This window comes from Jaculus jaculus, chromosome 18 (assembly GCF_020740685.1).
Source record: "Jaculus jaculus isolate mJacJac1 chromosome 18, mJacJac1.mat.Y.cur, whole genome shotgun sequence".
NCBI classification, from domain to species: domain Eukaryota; kingdom Metazoa; phylum Chordata; class Mammalia; order Rodentia; family Dipodidae; genus Jaculus; species Jaculus jaculus.
The window spans coordinates 29,475,789-29,490,703 of NC_059119.1; the positions used below are offsets into that span (position 1 = coordinate 29,475,789).

At 38.1% G+C, this 14,915-nt stretch overlaps 1 protein-coding gene across 1 annotated transcript in view; it reads right to left on the reverse strand.

Moving 5' to 3' along the window:
* Positions 1-14,915, reverse strand: part of Parg (poly(ADP-ribose) glycohydrolase) — a 133,048-nt gene that overhangs the window by 102,430 nt on the left and 15,703 nt on the right. Inside the window, exons 5-7 of the mRNA XM_004658049.3 lie at positions 12,354-12,476; positions 12,132-12,215; positions 5,232-5,306 (exon numbers count right to left, since the gene is read on the reverse strand). Coding sequence (XP_004658106.3) covers positions 5,232-5,306; positions 12,132-12,215; positions 12,354-12,476 — 282 coding nt within the window. The remainder of the gene's footprint in view (positions 1-5,231; positions 5,307-12,131; positions 12,216-12,353; positions 12,477-14,915) is intronic.

A 14,915-nucleotide genomic window follows, 5' to 3' on the forward strand; every position in this document is an offset into this window, starting at 1 on the left:
TCACAGTGATCCTCCTACCTCTGCCTCCCAAATGCTGGAATTAAAGGCATGCACCACCATGCCTGGCACTCACTTGGCATTTTTATAAGTTAGAGCCTCAATGTGTGGGGTTTTGCCCTTGAGGCATCTTCCCTATTGTCCCAATGCAAAGTGTATAGTTTCTCCTTAATGTACTGATGTCTTTAATGAATTACATTATCCCCTTGCCCACCCTGTCCATAAATTAACCCAGTTTATTCTCTTTTCCTGAACAATTTTCACATCTTTGTGCTCCATTCTTTGCTTTGAATTCTAACTACAAATCTCACTAAATACAGTGAGCAAGTAACTGTGCCATAACCTAGATGCTACACGGTTTCAAAATCTTCCTAGATCATTACTTTGGACTTCGGCATCAAATCTTCAACGCTAACTACATACTTTCCCTGAGTCTAGCAAGAATGAACCCAAGTACATTCCCAACAGAGTCCTTATCCTCAGCAACCTTAGGAATGGTCTTCACTGCCTGCCACTCAATGCCCCACTATAATTCTGGTATCTCTAACACACAGATCCCAACTTTTCCACCATTCTTCCTACAAGACAGTTCCAAAAGCTGAGGAACCACATAGTCGGGTCTACAGCAACCATGACGCCACTTCTGCACCAGTTTTCTGCATTAGTTACTTTGTTCAGTGTCATGACCAATGACAAGAAGCACTTTGATTTATTTTGGCTCACGGTTTATGAGGGAATGGTGCCAACAGGAAGGTAAAGGTATGGCTGAGAGACCAGCTCACGGCTGTAGCAGGGGGAGCGTGAGACATAATCAAGGCCAGGATGTACTTCTTAAGCTCCATCCCTATAGACCTATATCTGCCAGCCAGGCTCCATGTCCAAAAGGTTCTGCACCTCCCAAAATACTGTCACCAGCTGAGGACTAAGTACCAAGCTCATGAACTTGTGTAGGACATTTCATATTGAAACAACAATATCCTTTGACCTAAAAATTATATTCCTAGGAATATATTCTACAGTTGATATAAGATCCAGGTACCAGGAGCTGCAGAGATGACTCAGTGGTTAAGGCGCTTTCCTGCAAAGCCTAAGGACCCGTGTTCAATTCCTCAGCAACCATGTAAAGCAAGATGAACATAGTGGCACATGTATATGGAGTTCGTTTTCAGTGGATAGAGGCCCTGGTGCACCCATTCTCTCTGTCTGCCTTTTTTTCTCTCTCAAATCAATGAATGAATAAGAATAGTAAATGAAGAAATAAACAGAAAAAGAAATTTAAAACAACAAAGATCCAGGTACCAACACAAAACATTTACCTTAAATTAGTAACATTAAAAAAAAAAGCAACATTCAGGTCAGGTGTGGTGGAACATGCCTTTAATCCCAGCATTTGGGAGGCAGAAGGAGGAGGACTGCCATGAGTTTGAGGCTACCCTGAGAGTACAAAGTGAATTCCAGGTCAGACGGGGCCAGAGCAAAACCCTACCTTGAAAAACCAGGCACAAAGCTGAGAAAGTTCCAATCTCTATCTCACAAAAGTTTTATCCTGCTACATGATACTATCATTTCATAAATAAAATAAGGCAGAGAGAAACTGTCATAAAATAAATTACGACATCTGTCACACAAACTAAAAACAAAAAAGTAAAATGTGGCATTTCATTTTGGAAGGAATAGTCAATAAATCTGAATTCTAGGGAGACAGAATATGAAAACAAAGGTAAATGAAGGGTGTATATCAGTTGCTTAGGAAATGAGACAGCGGGGAGGTGGCAGGCCACGTGCAGAGAGGAATCATACTATGACTGTGCATAACAAGGGGAGAGCACTTGAGTTAGGGACTTACAATGTAACCATGGACGAACAAGTCCATCTCAAAATCTCAACTTCTCATTTGTGAGACAGGAATGATAACAGTAATTGTCTTAATTACCTCACAGTTATTTAACTGAAAGGCAACCAGGGAAAACAGGCTCAAGCATGAAGAAAAAATATAGGCCTCTTCACAGTTCAATAATTATTCTCCATTAGATCATTAAAAGTGTGGAATATTAAAGACACTTCAATTCAAAATATTTACATTTCAACAACTTTATTTCTATTATTAACAAATGAAGCATAAATAATGGACATGATGCAAAACAACTTAAGAAGAGCCAAAGAATCAAACAGTGTACACTTTTTGAACAGGTTAAGCCCAAAGTATTCCATGAAATATTATTAGCTCCATGCAAACAAAAGGGATCTTATCTGAAACTAGTGAAACCTCTAAGCTCTAATGTCAATCTGCTAGTACTAATGTCTTACCAACAGTTATAAAGCAAACAATATTGGAGAAGGTGAGGTAGAGAGTAGAGAAGAGGAAGATTGAGTCAAGGAAAGGTGGAGGGAGGGCTAATCAAAATCTAAGAGGATATAAATATATGGAATCCTCTGGTTTTGGACAATGGAACACTCAGGGGCCGACAGATCATTGCTAGAAAATTTTCAGTGCCAGGGATGGGATAACTTCCAGTGAGTTATTGGCCAGGGAGGTCCCTGATGGCCCCCAAACACTATAGACCATTGCTGAGACCCTTGGTTTCCCACCAGGAATAGATGGTAAGACCCTATTACTGAAGACTCCACATACTTGGGCTGCAAGGCCACTGAGAAATCCTGCTGGAACTGAGCTGATAACCTCCCCCATGTAGACCAGCTGACAGAAAGCTGGAAGAAGCCACTCTACATGTATGTAGTTCAATGGGAGAAAGAGATACCACCACTGAAGATACTCAAACGTGGACACTGCAAGCCTTATAATTGGCTAGCCAGACCAAATGAGCCAACAGGTGCAATAGTGGCACATCTGTCATGGTGGAAACAAACTGCCCTCCAATTGGACTGGAGGCCCACTCCAAGGGAAGGAATATATCACTGATACTGAAAAATTAAAACAGGGGTAGTCATGAGCCCTAGGGGTGTAACATCTGTTGACGTCTGGATAAGTGTATATACTATGCTTATCAAACTGCCCAGTAAGCACTTCTCTTAATATTCATACCCTTATAATATTAATGCTACTCTCACTTTGGGTAGAGAATCTTCTCTTTTCAGATGGCAGTGACCTTGGGATGACTCAGAAGGTATCATGGTGTTGGAAAGAAGTGGCTAGAGTACTGAGTAACATCTTGATCACACCTTCCAAGGTTCAGGGTCTAATGTGGAAGAGGTGGCGGAAAGAATGTAACAATGTGCTCCCTCCAGACCTAAAATGGCCTTGATATCCATGACCTCATAGTGCCTGACACTACCTATACAAGACCATCATAAGAGGAGGATAAGATCATAACATCAAAATAAAAGAGAGACTTATTGAGATGGGGAGGAGATATGATGGAGAATGGAATTTCAAAAGGGAAAAAGGGGGGAAGAAGGGTATTACCATGGAATATTTTTTATAATCATGGAAAATGTTTTAAAAAATTGAGAAAAAATAAATTAAAAAAAAAAAGAATACAGCAGAGCCCCCACCCAATACATTTGTTTGCAATTTATCTCAAAATAAAAGTCTGTGGGCTGGAAAGATGGCTTAGTGGTTAAGGCACATGCCTGCAAAGCCTAAGGACCCAGGTTCGATTCTCCAGGTCCCACATAAGCCAGATGCACATGGTAGTGCATGCCTCCGGAGTTCATTTGCAATGGTTAGAGGCCCTGGCACACCCATTCTCACTCTCTTTCCCCCTCTCTGTAATAAATAAATAAATAAATAAATAAATAAATAAATAAATAAAATAAATCATCAAAAAAAATTTAAAAATGAAAGTTTGTTTGGTTTGGGTTTCTGAGTCGAGTAGAAAAAGAGCTCAGTCTGAATGACAACTCTCTATGTGCCCCAGGCTGGCCTCAAACGGAGAAGGAAACTGGGACAAGGAAATTTAGAAACCACTGCCCCAAAGTAATATCCTATACTGTACATGTATAGTCTTTTGTGCTGGTGCAACCTAACACTGTAGTTTTTATATTGCTCCAAGGCCATGATCAGTATTGCAGCTCCTATCCTGTACTGCAAATCATCTAATGCTGCTTCTTTTTTTATCTCTACAGGAGCTCTGTGGCACAAGGTCAGGGCTTTGAGCTCTGAGACTTAATAATTCTAGTCCAAAATAAAGCGTATAAGCTCTGAACCACCAAGAATTAGGGTTCAGGCTTTGGAAGAGATTCCCTTGGACCCATACTGGCGTGAAAATAAGCTGACTCTTTACTCTGTCTCTGGTACAGGTTCTGTGAACTTCAATTTCCTGTACATATCAAAATTGCAATCCTCTTGTTCACCCTCCAGCGTGCTAGGACTTCAGCCATGTGTAACCACATCCAGCTTAAAATAAAAGGTTAAACTGGGTGTAGTGGCACATGCTTTTAATTCCAGCACTGGGAAGGCAGAAGAAGGATCGCTGTGAGTTTGAGGCCAGCTTGAGACTATGTAGTGAATTCCAGGTCAGCCTGAGCTACAGTGAGACCCTACCTTAAAAAAAAAAGGTTAAAAGAAAAAGTATACTGCCATTTGTTTGAAAATAGACACTGCTGCCCATTTTGCTGCTGGTACCATCAAATGATATTTCTACAGCTAGTGGCATAGTAAGTTACTATAATTCCCTATGAAAAAAGGTTTTATACGTTATAGAGAGTTATAACAGTTCTATGTCCTTTTACCTAATCATCTAATTTCTGAGAACATTTCAAAAAACAATAGGAAATATAGAAGTAGATATACGCATAATATTGTACTATTTTGTAATTATAAATACCATGTTACTACAGTATAAGTGAGAACAAAGCAAAACTAAACACAATCTATATATTTGCATAGGAATCACTTTATGAAAATCTAGTAGTGTACTTGGGAGGCTAGGGCAACAAGACTGTCATAAGTTTAACACCAACCTCAGCTACAAAAGAAGACACTGTCTAAAAAACAAAACAAAACAAAAAAACCCACTAGTTATAGAGTATTATACATTCACTGGTAATTCTGGTAATGGCATGACAATATAACCAAAATAAGTATCATGATGGAATAAAAGGAAAATCAATGTTTTTAATGTAATTATCTCTACCTACAACACTATACTTAAAAACAAGAAATTCATTAAAATAAAATACAACATTGTTAGTGTGGAAGAATTATGGGAATTTTTAAAAGTTTCTCACAAAGTTACTGTATCATTTCATAGCTAAAGAAAGCACAACTTTACCTTATCCCAGAAATCAACCAAGGCTGTAAAGTCCCATTTCTTAGAATATGCCACATTGTATTTCAGAATAGCATCCTATGGAAAAAAAACAGAAACAGAGCCTCAAGATATAGCCATATGAATTATCTATAAACAGCCTGTCTCTCTTTTTCTTCAAGGTAGAGTCTCACTCTACTCCAGGCTAACCTGGAACTCGTTCTGTAGTTCCAGGATGGCTACAAACACACAGCGATCCTCCTACCGCTGCCTTCGAGTGCTGGGATTAAAGGCGTGTGCCACCATGCCTGACTTACACCCCATTTACAAACTTCTTTCAGTAAATTTCTTTATGCTAATCAAGCTTCCTCTTGTCATTAGGTACTCCACATTAGTAGCTATGGACAAATAGAATGTATACTAATTTATTATTCACTTAAGAAAAATGAGATTGGAAATACCAAGTAATAGGGGAAAAACAATTACTTTAAAGTATGTATTCTAAATGGAATAATATACTCCAACTGGACAAAAATTAGGAATCACAGTTGTTCGTGTCTTTTTTTTTTTAATGTATTACTTTGAAAGAGACAGATAGATATAAATAGGTGGGTATGGGTGCACCAGGCCTCCTGCTACAAATGGACTCCAGATACATGCACCACTTTGTGTGTATGGCTTTATGCGGGCACTGGGGAGTCAGGCTTTGCCAACAAGCCCCTTTGACCACTGAGCCATCTCTCCAGCTCCAGTTTGTGTATGTTCACACGTTATATATGCGTATATATACACCTTGTACATATACACTCAGGTATACTTTATGTTATTTATATAGTCACACACAGAGATATATGGCAAAGCTGTTCCTGAAAATTTCATTGGAAGGGATAAAGAAAGAATGTTTAAGGATTATAGGATTTGGTTTCAAATCTGGGGTGGAAGAAAATAATGCAGAAAAGATTTGAAAATACTGCCTTAAAGTATAAAATGGTCTTCTTTCCTTTATCATCAGCTATGTATAAAGCATTATTTTCCTCCAATAGTTGGCACAAATTAAATTATTTACACAGAATAAAAAGCCAAAATATGCCATCTGCTGGTGTAACTTTTAACTGCTGAAACACAGTATTAAATACCTGCATTCCAAAGCTGAGTATGCATAAGGCAATCAATCCATCAGTTGTACAGAATAAACAATTATTTTAAATTAATCTTAGATGATTTTATAAAAAATATGAATGTATTTTAATTTTATATTGATAAAATATAAAATAGGCAAAATTTATAAGTAAATTGAAATTAATATTCAATTTTTTGTGAAGAAAAAAATCTGAAATCCACTCCTAGATTAACCCTTCCAAAATGCTTTATCAGCAGAAAGTTCTATAAATAGCTTCCTGAAAAATACTTCATGTCCTATCGATAATCAAGTATCTAGGTTGGAAAGTGAACCCATGAAATATATATTAATTAATTGGAGTTAAGGACATATCCAAGGCCCTTCAATGAAAATGGTGATAGGGAACTATCCTGACCATAAAGAAAGAAGTTTGTTTTTTCTTGCAGGTTATAAAAATAAAATTTTCTGGCAATCTTACCTAAAGCAATCTACACATTTAATGCAATCCCTATCAAAATTCCAAAGGCTTTCTTCATGGAAATAGAAAAAACAATCCAAAAATTCATTTGGAATCACAAAAATCCTCGAATATCTAAAATAATACTGAGCAACAAAAAAGAGGCTGGTGGTATCACCATACCTGATTTTAACCTATACTACAGAGCCATAGTAACAAAAACAGCATGGTACTGGCACAAAAACAGACATGTAGATCAGTGGAACAGAATAGAGGACCCAGATGTAAGCCCAAGTAGCTATAGCCACCTGATATTCGATAAAAATGCCAAAAATACTCATTGGAGAAGAGACAGCCTCTTCAGCAAATGGTGTTTTGAAAACTGGATAAATATCTGCAGAAGGATGAAAATAGATTCTTCTCTCTCGCCATGCACAAGAATTAAGTCCAAATGGATTAAAGACCTTAACATCAGACCGGAAAGTTTGAAACTGCTAGAGGAAAAAGTAGGGGAAACCCTTCAACATATTGGTCTTGGTAAAGACTTTCTGAATACAACCCCAATTGCTCAGGCAATAAAACCACAGATTAACCACTGGGACCTAATGAAATTACAAAGATTTTGCACCGCAAAGGACACAGTGAAAAAAGCAAAGAGGCAACCTACAGAATGGGAAAAAATCTTTGCCAGCTATATATCTGATAGAGGATTAATATCTAGGATATACAAAGAACTCAAAAAGTTAAATAATAAGGAATCAAACAAGCCAATCAAAAAATGGGCTATGGAGCTAAATAGAGAGTTCTCAAAGGAAGAAATACGAATGGCATATAAGCATCTAAAAAAATGTTCTACGTCACTAGTCATCAGGGAAATGCAGATTAAAACTACATTGAGATTCCATCTCACTCCTGTCAGATTGGCCACCATCATGAAAACAAATGATCATAAATGTTGGCGGGGATATGGAAAAAAAGGAACCCTTCTGCACTGCTGGTGGGAATGTAATCTGGTCCAGCCATTGTGGAAAACAGTGTGGAGGTTCCTAAAACAGCTAGAGATTGATCTACCATATGACCCAGCTATAGCACTCCTAGGCATATATCCAAAGGACTCATCTCATTTCCTTAGAAGTACATGCTCAACCATGTTTATTGCTGCTCAATTTATAATAGCTGGGAAATGGAACCAGCCTAGATGTCCCTCAACAGATGAGTGGATAATGAAGATGTGGTACATTTATACAATGGAGTTCTACTCAGCGGTAAAGAAAAATGAAGTTATGAAATTTGCAGAAAAATGGATGGACCTGGAAAGTATTATACTAAGTCAGGTAACCCAGGCCCAGAAAGCCAAGCGCCACATGTTCTCTCTCATATGTGGATCCTAGCTACAGATGACTGGGCTTCTGTGTGAGAATGAAAATACTTAGTAGCAGAGGCCAGTAAGTTGAAAAGGAGACATAAAGGGTGGAGAAAGGAAGGGAGGAGGATACTTAATAGGTTGATATTATATATATGTAATTACAATGATTGTAATGGGGAGGTAATATGATGGAGAATGGAATTTCAAATGGGAAAGTGTGGGGGTGGGGAGGGAGGGAATTACCATGGGATATATTTTATAATCATGGAAAATGTTAATAAAAATTAAAATAAAATAAAATAAAATAAAAATTTAAAAATTAAAAAAAAATAAATAAAATAAAATAAAATTTTCTGAGCCAGGTGTGGTGGCACACACCTTTAATCCCAGCACTCGGGAGGCAGAGGTAGGAGGATTGCCATGAGTTCGAGTCCACACTGAGACTACATAGTGAATTCCAGGCCAACCTGAAATAAAGCAAGACCCTACCTCGAAAAAACAAAACAAAACAAAAATAAAAAAAATAAAATTTTCTGTTAAGAATTAACTTACAAGGCTGGAGAGGTGGCTCAGTAGTTAAGGCATTTGCCTGCAAAGCCTAATGACTGGGGTCTGATTCTCATGCCTGATGCACAAAGTGGTGCATGCATTTGGAGTTGATTTGCAGTGGCTAGAGGCCCTGGCGCACCCATTCTTTCTTTCTCTGTGTGTGTGTCTTTCTCTGCTTGCAAATAAGTAAAAATAAAAAATATTTTTAAAAGAATTCAAAGATGTCTCAATAGGGAGGAGTGCTGTAAACAGAGCCTTCTAGAAATGACATGGCTGCTGCACCGAGGACCTCAAAGTAACAGTGGTTATCTGCTTAATATCTGCCCAACATGGGGGAGGGAGGGAGGGAGGAAATGGGTACATCAGAGCTTCCAGCCACTGCAAACAACTCCAGATGCATGTACCATTTTGTGCATATGACTTTATATGGACACTGGGGAATCAAACCTGGGTACTCAGGCTTTGCAAGCAAATACCTAACCACTGAGAAAACTCTCCATCCCAGAAAAATATTATTTTTGATGATATTGTTCATTTTTAAATTCTGAATATTTCTGATATTGCCAAATCTACTACGAGATGGTATATAAATAGCAAAAAGAGAGCTGGGAAGGTAGCTCAGTAGGTAAAGTGGTTACCCTGCAAGTAGGAAGACTCAAGTTTGATCTCTAGAACCCATTTAAAAATGTACACTTGTAATCTGAGCACTAGGGAAGCAGACATTGGAGGATCATTACTGTCTGTTGGTCTAGCCTCATTGTTGAGCTCTCCATCAATGAGATCCTATGTCAAAAAAAAAAAAAAATAGCCTTTAATCCTAGCACTTGGGAAGCAAAGGTAGAGAGATTGTCATGAATTCAAAACCCTACCTTGAAAAACCAAAATAAAATAATAGCAATGATGGCATTCCTTAGGAAGGACACCTGAGGTTATCTTCTGTCCCCCAATACAAACATTCACAGAAGTATAAATATAGTAAAAACTAATACCAAAATGATTATATGTAATCACTAGGGTTTGATATTTCCTCCTTCCTTCCATATATCATTCTTTCAACAATGCAAACAATTACCATAAGCAGATGCAAGGAAATCATGATTGATCATTCTGTTGAATCCACCATGATATATTTAAGAGGGAAATTCAAATTAGAGCAATGGCCCCTCCCTAAAGTAATAAAACTGCACCAAAGAACTGTTGAAGATATAAGCAGACTGTCTTTTAGAACACCATGCTTATTCTGTGTGTCTGAAGAAGAAACATAGCAAATTTGGGGGCCAGGAAGACAGCTGAGTGGATAAAGCACTCAAGCCAGAGGACCGCAGACTGTACAGAAAAAGCCAGATGCCGTGGCAGTCTTCCTGATTCTGTAATCCTACTATGCTGATGCTGATGGTGAGATGAAAGGCAGAAAGTAAACGTTCTAGAAGCCGGTGATGAGCACGAAAGAGAACAGCAGAGCAAGAACCCTGACTCAAATGAGACCGAAGGCAAGGACTAACCCAAGGTAGTCCTCTGCCCTCCACCTGCACACTGTGGCACACATAGGGTGAACGCACAAACACAGCAGCCCGCTTAGAAGGCTATAGCCAACCAAAGAATGCTACTTACTCAAATGGAATTTGGATAATATTCTTGGGTGACCAACTTCTATGTTTGCAAGTTTTCTTTTCTTTTGGTTGCTTTTTGAGGAAGAGTTTCACTCTAGCCCAGGCTGACCTGGCATTCACTATGTGGTCTAAGGGTGGCCACGAACCCACAGTGATCCTACCTCTGTCACCCAAGTGCTGGGATGAGAGGTGTGTGCTACCACGCCTGACTTCTTTGCAAGTTTACTACTGTGAGTAACACGGCATTCCCGAGGAATGACACAAGAGATGATCTTCTTCCTCTCCCCACTGTAAAAACACCCACATACTGGAAAAATTAAAGTTAAAATTTAAGCAAATGAAACTAGTGGGAAAAAAAAAATTGAATCCACCTTGGTAATAAACCACAGTATAAGTATGTCAAATTCAAAGAATTTGGATCAAGTGTCTCTATTATTTTTATCTACAAATAGATGTTCTGCATAAATACATTTTTGCATTCACCAACATCCTTCAACAGTTCATGATTGTAAGAGAAAGATAAACTACAAAATAACTTCACGTGTATACAATAATTTTTTCTTTAGTGTTTGGAGGTAGGATCTCATTTTGGCCCAGGCTGACCTGGAATTCACTATGTAGCCTTTAGACTGGCCTTGAACTCATAGTGACCTACTACCTCTGCTTCCCAAGTGCTGGGATTAAAGGTGTGTACCACCATACCCGGCTGTGTATACAATATATTAGCACTTAATTTTGGGGTTGGATCAGTGGTGAAAAATCTGGGGGGGGGGGAGTATATATACTATAAATTGTTTTCACGTGATCATGAACATAAATGAAATGGTGGAATATCATACTTAAAATGGAGCTGAAAACAAATGATACAGCTATATGAGCACTACATTTATTTTACATGAGTTTATATCTGCACATTATTAACATCTTACTAAGAATGTTCTAACAGATCTTGAAAATATTTTATTTACAAGGAGTGAGGTAATTTAAAAGAAGTCTATTATAAGAATGAGAAAAACTATATGAAAGGAATGAAATTTTCAAAATAAAGTTACTGCATGCCAATGTTTTTCATGTAAAGAAGAAAAAGCACAAGCTATAGAAAACTTAGAAGTAATTTGGTAGAAAACACTACAAAACCATGTCCATAATAAGTAAAGCCTCTGAAAGAAAATGAAAGCCATTTTCATACAGCCTCTGCCTCTATATTTATAAAAATTTTGCAAGTCTCTGTTATACCACAAAATATACATACTTATGCATATTTTATATATTATTAAAACATGCTCTTATGGTCCTAAATGAAATACAAAAGAGAAAAATAATTAATTGCCAACATATAAGATTAGTAAATAATTAAAATGCTAAGGCACTATTAAGAAAAATAAAAAACAGAATATTTAATGTACACTTTAATCATTAGCAAGCTCGGCTTCCCTTTAGGCAAATACTGCTAAAGTCATAATTCTTTCCTGATTTCCTTTTAAACACATTTAAGAAGCATAGTAATTTTAAAGCAAAAAAAAAAAAAAAAAGCTTAAGTTGAGCAGGCAACCAAGAAACAGGTCTTATTGCTGGTTCCCCAAGTAATTCTGTGTAGCTCTGGGCAAGTCATTTACAATGCTCAATTCTCAGTTCTTAGTAATGGATGGAGTTCTTAGAAAACAAGAATGCTTGAAGGAGCCTCCTTCATTGACAGGAAACAAGCAACTTTGCACATAAAGATGCTGCTACCTGGGTCTATTCTGATCAAACAACGTATCTGAGGAGAAAACAAAAGACCCATCTCCAACAGCTGTAGTTAATATAGGCGAAAGGAGTGTACCTTCAAGTTCTGGGGCCGAGTGAATTTACTGAGAAGTGCAGTCTGAATGAGCTCCCACCGGCTCCCTGCAGTTCGCTCACCATTCTTACAGGGAAGGAAAAAAGCACAGTCAAGCTACTGAAGTTGTTTTGCACCACAGAATCAAAAGCCAGACAAGTAAGCACTAGTCAAGTTAACTAGCCCATAATCCTGGGACTGAAAGAACCGCAGTTCTGCCCTTACCTCGTCTTCCACAGGGTACAAATTCTGTTCAGAACAAGGCATTTTAACATGCTTGTTATCCCATAAATCTTTATAATGTGTTGGAAAAGGTTTAGGAACTTCGCCTGCTCGCAAAAGATCAACCTGAAATACAGAATAAAACTGTCAGTGCAGAAAACTAAGCATTCATTCTATACAACAACCCAAACAAAGCAGGGGAGAAATCTTGGAAGTCTCCTGAGCTGTTACTACATCTTACCTCCATTTCCAATGTCCAGGTGCACTCTTGGAGATTTCATCACTTCCTGCCTGAACTGACAACAACAGTCTCCTTTCTCTGTCCTCAACTTGAACTGTTCCCCAACACTAATCCCTCATAAAATCCTTATACCTGGGCTGGAGGGATGGTTTAGTGGTTAGGGCGTTTGCCTGCAAAGCCAAAGGACCCAGGTTCAATTTCCCAGGAACCATGTTAGCCAGATGCACAAGGGGATGCACGCATCTAGAGTTAGTTTAAAGAGGTTGGAGACCTGGTGTGTCCATTCTCTCTCTCCCTCCCTCCTTCTCTGTCAAATAAATAAATAAAAGGAAAAAAAATACACTTAAAGCCCTTGTTTGTAAAAAAAAAAAAAAAAAAAAAAAAAAAAAATCCTTACACCCCCTTTGCAATGACATTATCTTTGAAAGTATTCCCATTCTTCTATAATCTCATGATACCTATATTCTGTTTTTCAAATGCTTATCAAAATACTATTTATTTTAAATAAGGCATTAAATTTATAATTATTTAAACATAGCAAATTCACTTTCTACCTATCTGCATATATACTTACTTACTTAGTTGGGAGAAGGGATAGAGTACATCAGGCTTTACGTGGGTACTGGGGAATCAAATCCAGGCTAGCACGATTTGAAAGCAAGTGCCTTAACTGTCAGACCATCTCTCCAGCCCAATTTCTTTTTTGTAATTGGCAACTACATGAAAGCATATGATGTACTTTGATCATAATCTCCTCCCAATACCTTCTGTCTTCTTTTACTTTATTTATCCCCTTCTTTCCAAATAGTTCCTCTTCTTTCATCTTTTCTTTGTTGCCTTCCTCTACTATATATGAATGTGTATGGGCCTAATATTGAGCAGTAGATCTAAGTTTCCTTAATATAGTAACTATTCAAATTTTGTCTTCAGAATATTTAAGACAGTGCCTGGCATGTGCTTACATGTATATGTTCATGTGTATATGTGCATGCATGTACATAGGTATTATGATAAACAATCTTGAGGATACATTTTGAACCATTAAAGTTTTATATTCCATCTATTCTAAATATTTCATATAAATGGATTCATATGATTTGTGGTTTTTGTGTCTAGCCTCTTATCAGAATGTTTGCAATGTTCATTTATGTGATATATTACCATTTTACTGCAGAGAAATAATCACATAGTATTATGGATAATGTTGGTTGTCTTTAGCCAGATTTACAGGACAAACGAGAGCAAAAAGCAGAGCAGAATGAGTTGAAAACCTTGTAGTTTCTCAGAAATGAAGCACCTGTACATTTTGGCAAAGAGGGTGTGATTGCTAAAGAGATTACCACCATTCAAAAGAAGCCAATAGGAAAAGTACCACAAAGTGTCTCAGGCACTGGCAAGATCTCACCCACATAAACCTCATCTACAGCAGGCTAAAAGACAGGTAAGTAAACAGTTTGTTTCAAATACTTTCCAAGGCAAAGAATTTTGCCCTGATAACCCTGCTTAAACATGCTCACCTAGGAAACTATTTCCCCATTTTAAGCAATCAAAGGACTCAGAAGCTCCTAAAGTTTAAAAGAATCCCAATGCATTTCTTACAGCAGCAAAGCTTGGGAATGTCCCTGTCACTGGTTTTGTGTGATTGTTGTACAAGTTACGGGGTCATGGCAGCTTCCACTGGGATTTCAAAAGAAAGCCCAGATGGCCAGGCAGCACAAGACATGGTCAGAATCCCTGCAAAGTTCCTGACAGGCATTATATGAAGCTGCAATGAGACTCCAGGAAATCAGAGATGCCAAGAACATGAACACCTGCCAACACCCCTATCCAGGCGTGGTGGTGCACCCCTTTAATTCCAGCACTCGGGAGGCTAAGGTAGGAGAATCACCATGAATTCGAAGCCACCCTGAGCCTACCTAGTGAATTCCAAGTCAGCCTGAGCTAGAATGAGACCCTACCTCAAACCTTCCACACCCCCCAAAAAAAAGAAAGAAAGAAAAGAAACTATAGGCCCCAGCCTAAGAGAGTGGTCATGTGGGGCTACAACCAGCAAGGAAACAGGGGCAAGGCTGCTAAAATTTTTGGAGTCACATTAGATTGCCATGTGACCTGAATGCTGGATATGGAGATACAGGATTTGCTGTTTGGCCTGCTGAATTTCCCTACTATCTGTTCCAATCCATCCTTTCTAATGTTCCCCTTCCTTCTTTTTGGAATAGGAATATTCACCTTGTTCTTCCAAGTTTTATAGAGGCTCTTAGCTGAATCTCAGAGACTTTAGAGTTGGACTTTTCAGTAATACTGAAACTATTAAGATTATAAAA